We start from the raw sequence: 16,448 nt of genomic DNA, 5'->3' as shown, positions 1-16,448 counted from the left end.
CACAGAATGAAGAAGAGAGTGGATATCATCTTGGAAATGGATTCAAAGAGCAAGGCCAAAGTGAGCTACAAATGAAAGCTTGATTTTCTTTGTAACCTTCTTTCAAACCAATCTCTGATTTTTTATTTGGAAAGCTCTTAAAATACACGTAATTTTCAGACATTGACTTTTTCTGGATCATTTGTACAAATGGAAAAAAAAGAGATGTCAGTCCTTGTTTCTCTAGATTTTTGTTTTTGTTTTCCTTCTCCTCAGCTAACTCTTGCTCTTTATTTGAGACAGATATCCTCCTCCTAAGACACAAAAAGAGAGATCTTGCAGGTTTCTTTTTTTTTTCCCTAAGTTCTACCTAAATTCATAAAAGTCTTATTAAAACCAATATGTGATAACACTAAGGAGCAGCTTGAGTTCACCTGAATGACTAAAGATGTGGTTCCACAGAAATTAAAGCTGACTAAGGCTTGGGCTGCTGCTGCCTCACCTTAATCTCCACCTGCAGCTGCATGTTTCCCCAGTTGTCTCTTTTTCTGGTATAAACATTAGCACTATTAGACTGCATGACAGAGTGGATCAGGAGATTGACTTGGCCAAAGGCAAATCAGTGTTTTAGCAAGCTTAAGACTTCATTTCCCTGAACCAGTGCATCACAGAGTTGCACAGTTACCAAATCGGGTGCAGAAGGTCAGTGCAGAAAGAAACCGGACACTCAGGTAGCTCAGACTTAGCTTGGCTGGAACTGCTGTTGAAGTGCATTCTCCCTTCCCAAGTAAGTTGTTCAGTGCTCGCCCTGAAGCACAGCCTTCGTGTGCTGCCTGACCTGCCTTGGAATAAGGGTTTGTTTAACCCTGTCTCAGTCAGACTCCTCTTCTTCTCCTTGAGAGGACTGATGATCACAAAGTGATCTATCTACTGCATGGAACGGCTGCTGTTCTCCTCCTGGCCTTTTGTGCAGGCAGCAGACCTCCCTTTGCTCTACAACACAGCACTGTCTTCCCAGCCTGCAGTTCAATTTTGATTAAAATGGTCAGTGTCATTAGAAAATCAGCAGAATAGAAAATTATAATCTGGAGGAGAATTAAGGCGTTTAACACAGAAAATAAAGATGGGCGGCACTGCAGTACACAGGATTGAGTAACTGTTTTCATGCAGAACGAATTTATGGAGAAAGATGAACAGAAGCTGAATTTACCTTATGTTTGTGCCAATGAAATTTAACTTTTTCTTAGAGTGGTCACAATCTCAGAAAGAAGAGTACAAGTAAGAAGCCCTGTAAAAGAGCTTAAAATGTCACTATTTGTGTAATAATAAAAAAAAAAAGGAATCACACCTTTAGTTTTTGAAGGTACATATAGGAGGAGGAAAATTAAACTACACCTGTGTGTGGGGCAGAACCAGATGCTAGTGCTAGATGAATTAGGAGTTGTTCAGAAGCCTGTCAGATGTTCTGCAGTGACCTTTCCTGTTTTGTGAGGCAATAATGAGTGAATAAAAAGACTACCTGCCTTTGGGCAAACTTCCAGTGTTCAGAACAACCCGGAGGAGATGATGAACCTTGCACTTACGATGCAGCACAAGATAACACTTCTCATCCTATGACAAAATGTGTGGAATGGGGGGAGTCAGCTGTAATCAACCTCCTATTTCATTAATTGGTACTTTCTAAGACTGGATAATGGTATGAATACCTAAACACTGGCATAAATACAAAGAATGCTACCGAAAAAATGTTTTAAAAGCCAAAGCTCAAGGATGAAAGCCAAGGACTTTGTCCTTGGCAGGGTTGAAAAAGGTTTCCAGGGGATGCAAAAAAGAGGAAGGAGGATTGTGCTAAGCAATAATAGGTGAAAACTGTCATTGTCAGAGCAGGTTACTACACTGGTATCAATTACTGTAATCACTGCTAATACATGTCAGGGACAGTTCCCTGTATGTACACTACAGAGCCTGTTTAGAGAGATAGCTTCATCATGAGTCCCTAACAACACAGAGCTCACTTGTGCTACTGATCTCCAGGGCAAAGCACAATCTATTAGGCAAGCCTTAAGCACAATAGCTGAGTTAAGGAAACACATCAAATTAAATTTTAGAAGGGTAGCAGCTTCCTGGGAGGTCCTGAACGTCTGCTCAACCATTGAGGACCGTGGGTCCCACCTGGGAAAAATCTAAGCAAAAATACTTTATTCTCCAGTCCTTAGCAAGAAACAATGTAAACCAACTCTCAAATGTATTAAGTAATCCAGAATAATGGGGAGATAACTAATCAGTTCAGTTTTGACTCGTATGACACCAGCCTTTCAACCACCTGTGCCTGCAAAGACAGCAAACCCAATTGCCTCACATCTGCAGGAGACAGTTCCTCCATCTGGACAAGATTTGCAGTTGGCAATAGGTGAGAGGTTAAAGCAATCAGTAAGTCATACACTTATGGTCTAGAAATTTGAACAGGCAGCAAATCTGTGAAAAGTTTAGAAACTTTTCTACTACAGACTCTAAAAAGGGCTGCACCCTGTGCTATAGATTGCTAGAAAGAGCAAATTGTCAGAGCCTCAAGTGTTTCAGGGCTATGAAGAAAGTGTTGAACGGTAAGTGGGATGTCTCAGCATGGGCTGAGGATGTTCATATCACAGAAGGAAGGAATATTGATCCTGGGCATAGTACTCCAGAGACAGGAGGCAACTGAACTTTACATATGAAAAAGCAATTCCTTTCTTTGCAAGGCAGAAAAATTAAAAAAGACTTTCCTGGGGCATGGCTGAGACCTCCCTAAGGAAGCCATGTCTTCTCAGTTGGAAAGAGGCATTTGGGCAGAGAACTGTGGTCTGGTTTCACTGGGACAGGAAAATTCCCTAACAAATTTTCTGAGCAGTGTTTGCTTTTGGCTGATCACATTGCGAGTCCCTCTTTCCCTATTGTACTTATGTCTTCTGTCTCTTTCCCACACTGGAAGCAGTAGTCCCAGTGATTTGTGCCTCTCTTCTTGCTTTTGTGTGGAAATATTTTGGGGCAACCTGATTTGACTTCTCCATCCGGCTGCATGTCTGTCCTTCACATTTTAAGCAGCATTCAGCAGGTAAGGAACAGGGTAACTCTTACGGAGACACAGCATGTTTGGCTCTATATTCCCTGCTTCTACTAGCTCACTAGCACAGTGCTTGTTGGTCTGCACTATCCCCTGACAGGCAGGAGGGCTCACATGGCACTACCATGTGCCATTACACAGGTTTGAGCATGTTGCTTTGCTGGGAGAGCAGGCCCCTGCTTTGTTTGCCCTCTGCTAAAGAAGAAAAGTGCCTGTGGGATCCTCCCTGCACAGCTGGATTTGATTTGCTGTGATTTGCATGTAGTGGGTTAACAGGCAGATTTTTCATTCTTGGTAATAAAATCACTAGGTTATATGCTATTAGTTAAAAATTGACTCCATCAATGTTTCAGTAGGTGAAGTGTATTAACAAGCATCCAACAACCTCATGGGCTATTTATTTAAACTAGTAATTTATGCTTTTTAAAAAAGGCAGCATGTTGAAAAGGGTGGAGGGAAGTCTCCCTATAGCCCAGATCAAATTACTCCTCAGCCCAGCCATTAAGCACTTCTTTAAGAGAAACCTGTCCTAGCTCCTCACTTGGAGACCAAGCTGTTCAGAGTCTGTCTGGTGTGATCTTTTTGGTTTAGGTTTCATTATTGTGCTCTGCCACTAGCCCTCGGGAGTTTGTAAATGAAGTAGGCTCAAACCTCATCCAAGACCTAGAAGCAGCAGGCTACTTTATAATATTAAAGATGATAGTAGGCAGTGTTTTTCCATGCCCATGTCATTCTAAGCATGTGTGGATAACTATATGCTTACTATGAAATTGTTCACATCCTGACACTACTTAAACAAAGTGTTTATATGTAGCCAGACTACAACCCACCAGTGTTCCCTTCACTTTTAGCCACATAAAACTGCATACTTTTATTTATACCTGCACAAATATAAAACTTTTCTTTGTAGAGGTCTTAAAGGCTTAACACTCACTTGTGCCTTTTTTTCCACTTTCTAAGAGGTAAGAAATGTGTTAGCAGGAAGGGTAGAGAACTGCAGCCTGGACAAGCAGCACACCCTTTGTTTTTTGGCTTAAAAGCCCTTGTTACCAGAGTTTTATAAACCCTATCCCTAGCTCAAGGCAGCTGAAGTGTCTACCTGCTCTTCCCAGACCACTCGCTCTGCCAGCACATGAGAGTTTCCTGCCTGGTCTCTGTTCAGCTTCCAGTACCTAAAGCGGGACTACAGGAAATCTGGAGAGGGACTTTTTCTGAGAACATGTAGTGGCAGCACAATGGAGAATGGCTTTAAACTGCCAGAGGGTAGATTCAGATTAGACATTAGGCAGAAGTTCTTCACTGTGAGGGTGGTGAGGCGCTGGCACACGTTGCCCAGAGAAGTTGTGGCTGCCTCATCCCTGGCAGTGTTCAAGGCCAGCTTGGACTTGGCTTGGAGCAACCTGGTCTAAAAGGGAAAGTATCCCAGCCCATGGCAGGGGGTTGGAATTAGATTATCTTTAAAGTCCCTTCTATCTCAAGTAATTATGTGCTTCTGTGTTTGCAGACATACGTGCCTGGAGTAGTTTTGCTGTGCTTAGCTTGCCTGTAACAAGGGGGAGGACTAAATCTCCTGTGGGGAACCTTTCAGCACTACATTTTTCTGCTTGCTGCAGAACTCTTTTTCTTTTCCTTCAGGAAAATTAGTAGGGAAAACAAAACTGGAAGCTTACTTACCAGGTTTTGAAAGCTTTTGGTTTGACTGGTAACCAGACCCATATACATAAAATAATTATTCTATTGAGAACCTAAGGTGGCCTGCTGTTCATTTTACATCAACACCAGCTTCTATACTTGTATTACTCAAAATAAATGACTGAATTCACATTGCCTTCAGTACTGTTGCTTGGATGTCTCAGATCTGGTCTTTGTCTGGCATCTGTGTGTTTATGTGTGTGTGAGGTGTCTACATTTGCAGTGTAGGTGTCTAAACAGCATATGAAGGAACACCATACTAGGGAAATAACTGCCAATTAATTAGAGCAAAATCACTGTTCCCTTTTAGGAGAGATATTTTATCATTGTTGAGAGAAAGTGTTATTTCTTTTTATTTATTTATTTATTTATTTTTATTTCTCTCCTCCTAGTAGTTCTGACTATTACTAGGTTTCCTTCTACACATACACTTGATGCTTCGAGGAGTTGGAAGATCCATTGCTGAAGGCAGAAGCATCCTATAAGGAAAGACTGAAGTAGTAGTGTTTGCTTCATGCCATAGGTTGCTGAGGAGAATTACAAGATGTCTTTAAGTATTGCTGCATAGAAAGACAGGAGTATACTTTTACTGATTTTCATGGTTCTAGGACCAGCAGTGGTGGCTTTATACTTCTGCAAGTGCAATAGAGGCAAGCTATTAGCAAAAAAGAGTAAAGCAAGGCAAATAAGGAATTAAAACAGATATGTAAGACAGGATGGAGAATCTTAATGGCTGAAGACTTTTAAAAACAAATTAAGACATCCTCTTTCCCCAAGGCAGGTAGATCATTTTCACTTTGTGTAACAGCTGTGTACTGTTATCATAATACAGAGTAAGGACAGAGTACTCCAACAGCATTGCTACTTTGTTTGGCTTTTGTTTTTAAGATTAATAACACGTCAGATAGCAATAGTTAAATCAGTAACTTGCATTACTTGTAAAAAAAGTTATATAAATACAAGTCTGTAGCTTTGTTTTCTTTTTAGAAGAGGAAAGCATTCTTTCATAAAATACCCAGCAATCCTTACTGAGATGCTGCCAACTCACAATTAAGAGGACAGACACATGTAAATAAATCTACACTGTGCAGAGACAAAATAGTGACCCCTCTGGGTCTAATCATTTGTGTTTATCCTGTATATTATTGCACAGCTGTTATTCAACATGTGAGCATCTGAATATGTTTTGTTATTAAGCAAATGAAAATACTTCCCTGTACTGCTTTTTTTGACTACTGTACTAGAAATAGCCACATCATCATCATTGTTGTTACTACTGTTATCAAGGAACTACCCTTCATTCCATGCATAATTATTATTTCACAAGCTAAAACCACTATCCCTTCCTCATGTCATAGTCTATAAAGCACTCTGTGCACAGTGAAGCAGATCCCCAATTAGATGCATGTGATATTAGAATTAAAAGAAGTATGCTATTACTGTTGATTATAGAGGAACAAAATTCTAGGGAGATTTAAAAAAAAAACAACCAAATAGTTTTATCTGGACAAAATAATGTACTATTATTGATATTGCACTTTTTATACAAGAAATCCTAATAAATATACAGAAAAGATTTACATTTACATACATTGAAAGACATTCTTCGTTTATTAAATAACAACTTACACTGATGCTTAGCAACACTATTTCTTGAAGACCCATTTGTAATAAAAGCATTCACTGCCAGATGTGTTTTGAAGTAACCCAACTTGAGGCAGCTTAATGTCATGAACCTCGCACTGACCTCAAAAGCAGACTCCCAGCTTTGCTGAGAAATCTACATGTCATGGAAGCCGTAACACAGCAGTACTCAAACAGCATTTCAGTAATGTACCACAAGGCATGAGCCCCACTGGGGGTGACAGGAGAGGCACAGACAAGCCTTTAATTTAGAGATGGTCTCGAACCAAAGTCTCAGGTCCAGATAGATCTCCTTTAAATTGTCACAATGCTCAAATGCTGTACTTCGCAGATTTCCTCTAGTTTTAGGGCCCTATTCTGAGCAGAGCAGAGAGGGCCCAAGAACTAAAAGCATGAAATACATCACTGGTTGAATAACTACTGCAGTTGGCCAGGGAGAAAGACTTACAGATAGCATGCAAAATCATGCTATGGGTTTTATACTTTTATAGATTGTATCTGCAGAGTGTTATACATGGGCTTAAAAATGTGCTGCTTGAGAGCACCTGTTTTGTGTGGAAGGCAACTGGAGAGAAGCAAGTTTGTTAAAAATTATTTGAGTTAGTCCTCTGGGCCTGATGATGAATCCGTTCTGTTTCTACTGAGCAGGAAGAATGGCAAGGAATCAGAATACATCTCTTTTCTACTTCTTTCCTATGCTTGCTTGTCTGCCAGAAGAGAGAAATGTCATGTTAGCATGAAACCTTTCCAAAACCCGAGGTTTGAAAGCATCTGAACACTGGGAACTAGTACTCCTCTCTTTTCAAGTGTTAGTAGGATGCAGTAGGCGAAGTAGCTCCTGTTACCACAGACAATTTCTATCTTTCCTACGTGTGCTCTCTACAGGACAGCATTTGCAGGTTTGTACTACAGTCTGCCAATAGTAGATCATACTTTATCTCCTATAATTATCACCATTACCTCACCTCTGTGCTGAGGGCAACCCTCCTATCCCTAATCCTCCCTCGCATGCACCACCTGGTGTACTTCAGGCTCACATTACACACTGCTTTTAACTTCCCCAGGCACCAGATCCTCAAAGATACCGGGATCTCCCACTGAAAAAGTTTGAAGGCCTGGCATGAGAAGGAGAAAGGGATTTAGAAAGACAGAAAGGAATCTGATCTCATCTGTAACAGATTTATAAAGCAAAATCATATGCTTATGCTCTCAGAGTCATCTAAGATAGATGAAGTATCTAAGATAGATGAAGTATCTATATAGCTCATAGTTCAATGTTTAGTTTTGCCTTTTTTTTTCTTTTTTTTTTTTTCCCCTGCAGTAGCCCATGACCTGTCTAGCTGTTTGGGCATCTGATTCATATTGTGGTGATCCAATGTGAAGTTTTTATACTGATCCATTTCCCCATCTGTCTGCTAGTGTTTCTCCAGGCATGTACATGGATTATGGGGTAGCCCCACTTCTCTCAGGCCCATTGCTGGTGGTGTGGGGCTTGCTGACTCTTTGTGGTCTACCCTCATGATCATGTTTCACTGCAGGGTTTCCCAGATTCATAAAAGGGAAAACTTGTGAACAATAATTTGGTAAAAGGTTTTCTTCTCTTTCTTTCTTTGCTTTTTACTTTTTCTTTTAGGGAAATAAATAAATACAATGAAAAAAAAAAGAATTCCATTCCATTTATACTTTCTGTAAAAGTCCTTGCATCATTGAAGCAAAGTCTGTGATCCCCTTGTTCCTCCATTTCCACTGCTTTTGTCTTAAGCTTTTCCACAAGTCCCACAGCAACGTGACTTGAACTGGGTGAGCTGGCAGAGTTTGAGCTGCTTCACTTTCTCGCAGTACCTTGTGGTGTCTCTGCACTCCACTGCCAAAGGGGAAACAAAAAGGAGAAATGGTGATGAAACAATGAAAGAAAGATTTCTTACTGAAAACATTTCCTGGGGTGGCTGAGAGGAGCACCAAGACAGCTTTGTGTTGGGAGGTCTCACTATGAGCATGAATTTCACTTGCTGAGCAGGACTTCAAGCAGCCAAAGGCTCAAAGGAGAATGTGGTGCAAGCCTTTGCTTTCAGAGACATGGGGAGGGCTTCTGAGGCTTCTCTAACACTGTCAGTTTGTTACTTACCAGCATTCTAGGGAGGCTTTAGAACAGTTGTTAGACCAGAGAAGTAGTAGTAAATAAAACTGGAAACCCAGCTAAATGGAGTAGCTCAAAGGCACTTTGGCCAGCCTTTTACACTTGAAGAAACAGTGTGTGGGAGTCTTACCTCAGCTGAGCAGGTGTTGTGTGTTTGCTACAAGTGCATTCCAGAGCACAGCTTGGGAGGGGGATGTTCACACACTTTCTGAGCTCCCCTAGGACTTTGGTCCTGGTATTATTTCAACAATTTTGGAGGCCCACAGCCTCCTGCTTTGGAGCTCCAGTCTGGAAAACAGTCCATCACCCCTGCAAGACCTTGTGGCTGTTGTTGCCTTAGGTAGTCCTACTTCCCATGCTAAGGCTGGAAAGGGGATCATCACAGGACATTTATACATAGCAGGAAGAGGCTGCAGTGACAGCAAGGGTCATGTTTGGTATTTGTAAGCCCTTCCACTTCCATTAGGGCACCCCAAACTCAGCTCACACATTTGGACATGTAAAGTCTGCTTTGTCTCTACTGAGATGGAGCCTCAGAGTTAGCGTGGCTGCAGGCATGCACAGGCGGGTTCTGCTGCTATTTCTGTGATGACTGCACCGCAGCTGTCTTGTGTGCTTGAGGATGGGATCTGCCTATCAAAATCAGACAGTGAAGTGGAAGACAGGGCAAATGAGAAGATAGCAGTTTAAACTTGTGCTGTCTGGTGTTTCCCGAGCAGATGCTGCCATAGTGGGCATAGCTTCCAAACAGGCACACTATCTGTCCTTTTTTGCCTTAAAAAAAATACCTGTAACTTATCTAGTCTTTGGCAGGCCCAGTTAGTTGCTGAAAGCAAGCAGCCTCAACTCCAGGAATTCCCATAATCAACCCAGCCATTGGGTTTAGACTTAATGTATTTTAGCTATAGCCAGCAGCCTGTCTGTGATTCATGCATTTCTTTCTGTCTGTACCATCAATGGAAAGTTAAGACTGCACCAGCCATTGCACACACTACTAGCAAGGGGATGTAATCACAGCACTAGCACCATCACCAACAAACCACAATAGGCACCATTCCCTGCTGGGCATTGAGTTTTGGACACTGCATTATGCACATTTGGGGTGGAGGTACCGCAGGATGCCCAGCTACAGGTCCACTGCTGCATTTCTGAGAGATGGCTCTGCCTTCTTTCCTCCCTCCTTGCTGCAGTGGCTCCCCTCCTCTCAGCAATGTACCGTTTTCACACGGTGTGATGTTGCAGCGCTGCCAGTTGGCTGGTCGTGGCCTCCAAGAGCAGTGATGCTCCATCATGGGTTTGTTGGTGCGGATATGCACACAGTCGACACGCCGGGACTGGAAGCCGTAGTTTCCGCATGTAGCTGTGCAGACAGTCCACAGACTGACCCTCCAGTACACACCACAGAGGTCGGTCCAGCAGTTCTGGGTGCTCAACGGCCTATGGGCAGGGGGAGAGAGGGATGGACTGTCACCATGCTGCTCAGGGAGCAAATGCGCACTGCTCCAGGTGCCATGGAAGTTCTGGGGGCAGCAAACCTTGCCTATCACAGAAGTAATTCACTCAGAGTACCATATGGGTCAGGTCTTCATGGGGTGAGGGTAACTCCAGTGCTCTGAAAAGCAGTTTGTAACTGCAGTCAAGGACCATACCCTCAGCAGGCATATCTAGCACTAATGGAGTTAAATGACCATCTGAACTGTTTAAGGATTTGGCTGAAATGTCCTCTCCATGAAGCGCTAAACCACTGAAAAGACGCAATGAGTAAAGTGGTGATCAGTAAGACCCAGAAGGGCTTTGTAACCTTTTCATGGCTTTGCAGCCAGTGGGAACAAAACCAGTTCTCTGAAACCCTCTTTTTTCCTTCTATGCCATCTAGCTGATGATGCATAGGCATACGTAGTTCCCACCTGTTTTTCACACAGCTAATGAAAATACATGACTGGGAGCTAAAGAGCCAATTCTATTAATTTTCAGTCATGATCAGGCATGAGCTATATGTAAATATATCTTTACAATATTGACTGTGGAGTTTATCTTCAGGAAAACAAAAGCTGTGGAGTCTGTTTGTTCCCTATTACAGTGTTTGTTTAAATAAGCGAGAAGAAGAATGGCAGCTTAAGAAGACAGAGCACAACCTTTCAGTTAGGATTTAGCATGCGTAGAAGACTTTCCACTTGCTGGCCAACTAGTGTTTTTTTTTCTGGGGCTTGTAGGAACAAATAGTGAAGCCTAGGGTTAAGCCTGGTGAGATTCATACCATGTAACTGTATGGGTTGCAGCATGACCTCTTTGTTCCATGAGGGAAACCCAAAAGTTGCCAGTTAAGCCACTAGTTCATCCAACATCTCTGCAAAGGATAGTGGTTTCAGACATAAGGGATTCCCATCCTACCTTGGTAAGGAACTGCATTGATCAGATGACAGAGAAGTCCCATCTTTGGTCTGGCAAAACACCTGTCTGTGCTGTACAGCCAGTCGTGGTCCAATGCAAGGCCTGTTACACTAAGAAAACAGAAAAATCACTTAAGGGAGGTAAAAGGCAGCACATGTTCCCCTTTTGTGAGACTGCTTGAAATAAATTGAGTACTGCCATTGAGCTTTGGAACACTTCCTGCAACTCTGCAGGCTTTGAAAGCTGAGCACCCATCTTCTGCCCCACCTCACTCTCTTCCAGCAGCATTAAAATTGCATTTCTAGATCTGCTCTGTAGACTCATTACCTCTCTTCAATAATTCAATCTTAAATACATCTGTTAGGACAGATAAAATACTTCCATGTCATTAGCCAAGAGGCTATGATTCATATAGGAAATCTCAATGCATTCCTTTTATTGTGTATTTTGCAGCTTGTACTATCACAATTTATGGGCAAAAAGTTAATAACTAAGAACACTCTGAACCAAGGTCATATTCCATTACATTTAATAATTTAAAAGCATTGCAGGACAATAATCAAAAGCAGCAAGCATGACAAACACAGCAGATCTGCAAGGTTGCTACAGTACTGAGGTCACCCTAACCTATTCAAGCTTATCAAGCACATGATACTGTTTAACTCTTCTAATCCTCTGCTTCAATTAAATGATAATTAGCTATAGGTATGAAGCATGTACTTGTGTCCTTTTAAAATTGTATCAACTGTTAAGAAAAAGTTCTTGTGTTTTTTTTCTGTTTTTTTTTTTTGTTTTCTATGTGTCTGGAAATTATATTCAAGAACAGACTGAGAGATGAAGAAAGGGACTTCAGTGTGAGGAAGGAATTTTTGCCAGGTGGAGGATGCTGACACATCTTCCTCTGCCTCCCTAAGTGGGAGCCTGATTTCATATGCACTCCTCACATGGTACTTCCTTTCTGCTGATGCTTCTTCCCTCCCTGACAACTGAAGCAGTTACCGTCAGAGAGTTACTGCCAGATTTCCAGATGCTCCTAGTCAATCCCCTCATTAAACAGTGTGGATGGAAATATCTTTCATTGGAGTATGTAGAGTCCTTTTGTATCTGCAAAGGCTATATCCTTCATCACCAGCAAGCCTGAGTCACTAGCTGTACAACATTATGTGGGATTACATAGCAGAGATCAAAATGACACTAACATTAAATGAAGGAAAGGAATTCATTGTAGAAGTGGGGGTAGGATATGTAGTCCCTTTATTTTCTCTGTGAGCTGGGAAAGTTGGTCAGTAAACCTGAGAAACAGACCTGATACCCTATGATACTACAAGGTCATTGATCCATTGAGTCAGTGATATGTTCCTAACTGTAGTTAAACAGCGGTCTTCTGGCTTGGAGACGGAGCTGTACAGAATCATTTGGGGCTTTTTATTTTTTTTTTAAGCTAGGAAGAAGAAATATTACAATTTGTTAGGTCTAACAAATTAATTCAGACCTCTCTAATTGTCTCAGATGACTATGCTGTCATGGGGAACAATTTAATCCATAATGATCTACAAAATAAGGATGATGTAACTGGCTTTTTCCAAGGATAATCCAGTCCTTACCTGGAATTCTACAGGGAATTAAATAATTTGCTTCTTTCATGTAAAAGGATAATTCCAAGCTTTACTAATAAATATAATACAATAACTCATTCACCTTTCATGGGAAAGACTTCCAGTATATACAGGCAAGAGTGAAATGAAGCTGTTTTCAAGTAGTGAACATAACAAGTTCTACTAGCTGGAGACACTTTTTAATACCAACATTGTAAAAGATCCTGATGCAGTGCAATGTGTTGTGCATATCAGCCCAAACAAATATAGAATGTATGTGATTATTATTAACAAACTATCATATTACTCTAACCTCTAATAAAATGATATAGCATTTGCCATTGTTTTCAAATTTACACATGCTTATTCGAAAAGGAGGCAAAATATTTCATGATAGCTTGCTGTATGTTGAGACTTACAGTTATTAGTCTGGGTAATTAATACTTAGCCTCTTCTTGAAAAGCAAGAAGTCCTGCTTCTGTATCTTTACCTGACTCATCATTTCAATTAGATGTATGACTACTTTTGCTTTGACAAACTGCTTTTCTTCTTCCCTTCAAAAACCTTTCTGTCGTGGTTTAAACCAAGTCCCCCTACTCCCGGAGAGTTAGGAAGGAGAATCCAAAGAATGTAGCCCCCACGGATTGAGATAAGAACGGTTTAATAGCTAAGGCATAACACAGAATCACCACTGCCATTACCACTACAAATAATAATGATACAGCAAACAGCAAGTGAAAAGAATACAACACCCACCAGCCACCGACCCATAACTCACTCCACCCTGCCCAGCCGAGCACCGCGTGCTCCTTCCTCCATTTTCCTCCAGAGCTCCACTCCTCCAGCCCTCTCTTTCCCAGTATCCATCCTGGGCATCACGTGCTATGGTATGTAATACCTCATTGCCTAGCCTGGGTCAGGTGTCCTGTCTCTCCTTACTCCCGGACTCCCCTCCTCCACCTGGCTGGAAAAAACCTTGAACAAAAACACCCTCAAAACATGCTCAAACCATGACACTTTCTTTCACCAGAAGTGATGTTAAAGTAGTATTGGTGTCTGGTGTAACCTCAAGTAAAATTGGCTTCTATGGATTTAACCCTGTTTCTTGTTCAACCTGGAATGCTATAGCCCCATGTGAATCACCATTCTGGAAATCTCTGGGCTGAAATCTGTGAATTTCTACCCCTTAGTCTGGACTGTAGTGGACTCATCAACTTTCACATATGGCTCAGTCAAGCTGGAGTGGAGAGTAAGGGAGGAAAGCACATAGTAATAACTGGTCCCAGGCTATAACTGATAACATATTGACAAGCATCTTTACAGGAAATCTCATAGCTCACAGACAGACAAAGACATAACTCTTCTGTGGATTCTCACAGTAAAGTTATTTAATTCTAAATACTTAATAACACTTGGTATTTATGGAGTGAAGCTTTTTAACATCTGATCATTGTATGAAGCTACAAGGAGAGAATTTGAACATCTGCGAAACAGCGTGAAGTAGCCTGAAAATGCAGTTAGCCCTCCATTCTGCTGTTTGTCATAAAGCAAACCAAGAAAAGTTCCCCTTTAGCATTCTCAGGCAACATCAGCAACTTTGTAAAACTGGGTATTGTACAGCTCCCTACCCCTAACCTATCACAGTAATCCGTCCTGACTTCTGCCAGCTAAAACTGAACACTCACTAGGTGATAGGAAAATGAAAACTTGGAGAAGACTGTTTCCCAGATGTGTCACCTGTCAATATAAAGACGAGTTTCAAACTTTTCCACTGGGGATGATACAGGGATTTCCAGTAAAAGTCCTGTATACAAGCAGCATTTCTAGGGATCATGGGAAGCTACAGAAATCCAAGCATGCCATGCATCAGACATGGAGCTCAAAGAGCTGAGTAGCTTAGCTGCTCCTGAAAAACCTGCATACTGTAAGCTAAAGATACCAGGATGAAAATCACTCCTCATTTTCTGCCTTTTTCTAGCCCACACTAATGAGGCTGTTCTTGGACTCTTGGCTTGTTCCTTACCTGGCCCCAGGAGGAGGCAAACCACTCAACACAGGGCTGCCTGTTACAATTCTGTGTGTCCACAGGGCGCTTTGACACCTGGGCACAAGCCTCACTTGACACTGGGACAGAGTTGCCTTTCACTGTCAGGCGCTGACATGTCACTCGCCGAATCTGGATGCCTCCGCCGCAGCTCCGTGTGCAAGGAGACCACGACGTTACCATCCATCTGTGAGAGAAAGAAAAATAGGTCAGGAAGCAGATACATGTCACCATCTGTGGGATCACAGATGTCAACAGATCTTTATTTATTAGACCAAAGAAAGGCAACAATGGCTAGTTCATTTACGGTGCAATCCTGCAAAGTGCTGAGTACCTCAGCCTCCCATAGTAGTCACTGAAAAGTGCTCAGAGGATGAAAGCTGAGAAGAGCACATTTTTAATTACACTATCTCTCAAGGCTCTTTGGGCCCAGAATTAGTTTTCTAGCTCTTAAGGCTGTTTATAAAGGCTGAGTAAGCATTCCTAGCTCAGGCACAGGAGCTGGGCATGGCTGCTTTTACACTGTGTGCCACAGAGGCCTCTGCCACAGGCTACAGTCACAATGATAGCACTGACTAGTCTATTTACACCCCTTAGCATGGAAAACTATGTCTGTAAAGTCGCTGGAGTAGCTCACAGGCCACTTTGAACTTGCTTCTGACAGGATAGCCAAAAGCCAGCTGAGTCCTGCTGGCATCTGTCTGCTTTGTTATGCCCCTACAGCTAGGATAATCCAGAAACGCCTGAAGGTTGCTCAGGGATGGGGCTGGTGCACAGTGAGCTAAGGGACAAAGGACACCTTTCTTTTTTCTTTTGAGCTCAGACCATGCATTTGCCATCTGAAGCTAAGGCTCTGAACTTCTATGTGCTGGGGTTTAAAAAAACCCAGTCTAACTAGTAAAAGCCTGTAACAGCAGAAAATAATAGTCCAGATCCAAACCCTTACAAAGATGGACAATGCATTTTGTCTCTTTAAGGATCATGAAGTGAAACACTCATGATTTGGGTTTGGGAAGGCAGTAGGTAGGAACAGGAAGGATGCAACTGGTTAATTAATAATAACTGATCTTCAGTTTCCTGAAGAGTTTTATGGTCAAGTCAGCAGTTTGCTTCATTAAGTTTCAGGAAATTCAACAAGATTTGTGTGCTACTAGGAGGAAAATAGTTCCTGTCACATCTCTCACCAGCAATGTTTATGATCACTCTACAAAATAGGCAGTAGGTGGTTTCCAGTCCCATGAAGAGACATCTGTTACTATTTCTGAGTCTTCTGCAGGTGACTAACTCCCATGGTCACAGAAACAAGTATATAAACAAACACATTCCCAGTATGGAAAACAAAAACACTGCTGCTATTTTCATGCAGTTTGGTGAGGTGGAATCTGAAATTTCTATATCCCTCATAAAGCTCTGCTCTGCATCTCAATCAAATTTTATTTCCAAGCTTACATCTCACCAGTTTCTCAGGCACTGAGGGAGGATTGTGGGCTGCATTACAATTCAGGGAAGGTATAAAAAGACATAAACCATTCCCATGGAATTTACTGCCATCACCAAGGAAAACTGCTGCTAATGAGCATGTTTCATATTTCATCAAATCTCTTTTGGTTTCCATCTTATGACTCAGCTGGCAGCTCAGAAAACACTTGCCTGAAAAGAGGGGTAGGATATATTTTCAAAGGTAATCAAACAGAGCCCTGCCATATACTCGAGACACAGCAAGAATGGTAAATCTGACCACTTTTCATTGGGTTACTTAGCCTCTCCTTGCCTTAGCTTAGACTCTTTCTTAATGTGAGTCCAAAATCATTGTTGAAGTTGTACTGAGTTTCTCTTGAGATCCTGACTACTCTTAAATGCTTGTAT

At 41.8% G+C, this 16,448-nt stretch overlaps 1 protein-coding gene across 1 annotated transcript in view; it reads right to left on the bottom strand.

Moving 5' to 3' along the window:
* Window positions 1-7,704: 7,704 nt before the first annotated feature.
* The window catches only part of ADAMTSL1 (ADAMTS like 1), a 180,661-nt gene continuing 171,917 nt past the window's right edge, over window positions 7,705-16,448 (bottom strand). Inside the window, 4 exon segments of the mRNA XM_034072780.1 lie at window positions 7,705-8,279; window positions 9,769-9,989; window positions 10,944-11,053; window positions 14,562-14,769. Of these exon segments, the coding sequence (XP_033928671.1) occupies window positions 8,173-8,279; window positions 9,769-9,989; window positions 10,944-11,053; window positions 14,562-14,769 (646 nt within the window). The 3' untranslated portion in view covers window positions 7,705-8,172.

This window comes from Melopsittacus undulatus, chromosome Z, assembly GCF_012275295.1.
Source record: "Melopsittacus undulatus isolate bMelUnd1 chromosome Z, bMelUnd1.mat.Z, whole genome shotgun sequence".
Classification (NCBI taxonomy): Eukaryota; Metazoa; Chordata; class Aves; order Psittaciformes; family Psittaculidae; genus Melopsittacus; species Melopsittacus undulatus.
Note: the sequence above shows the minus strand (reverse complement) of the source record. Positions and strands in the feature narration are given on the sequence as shown.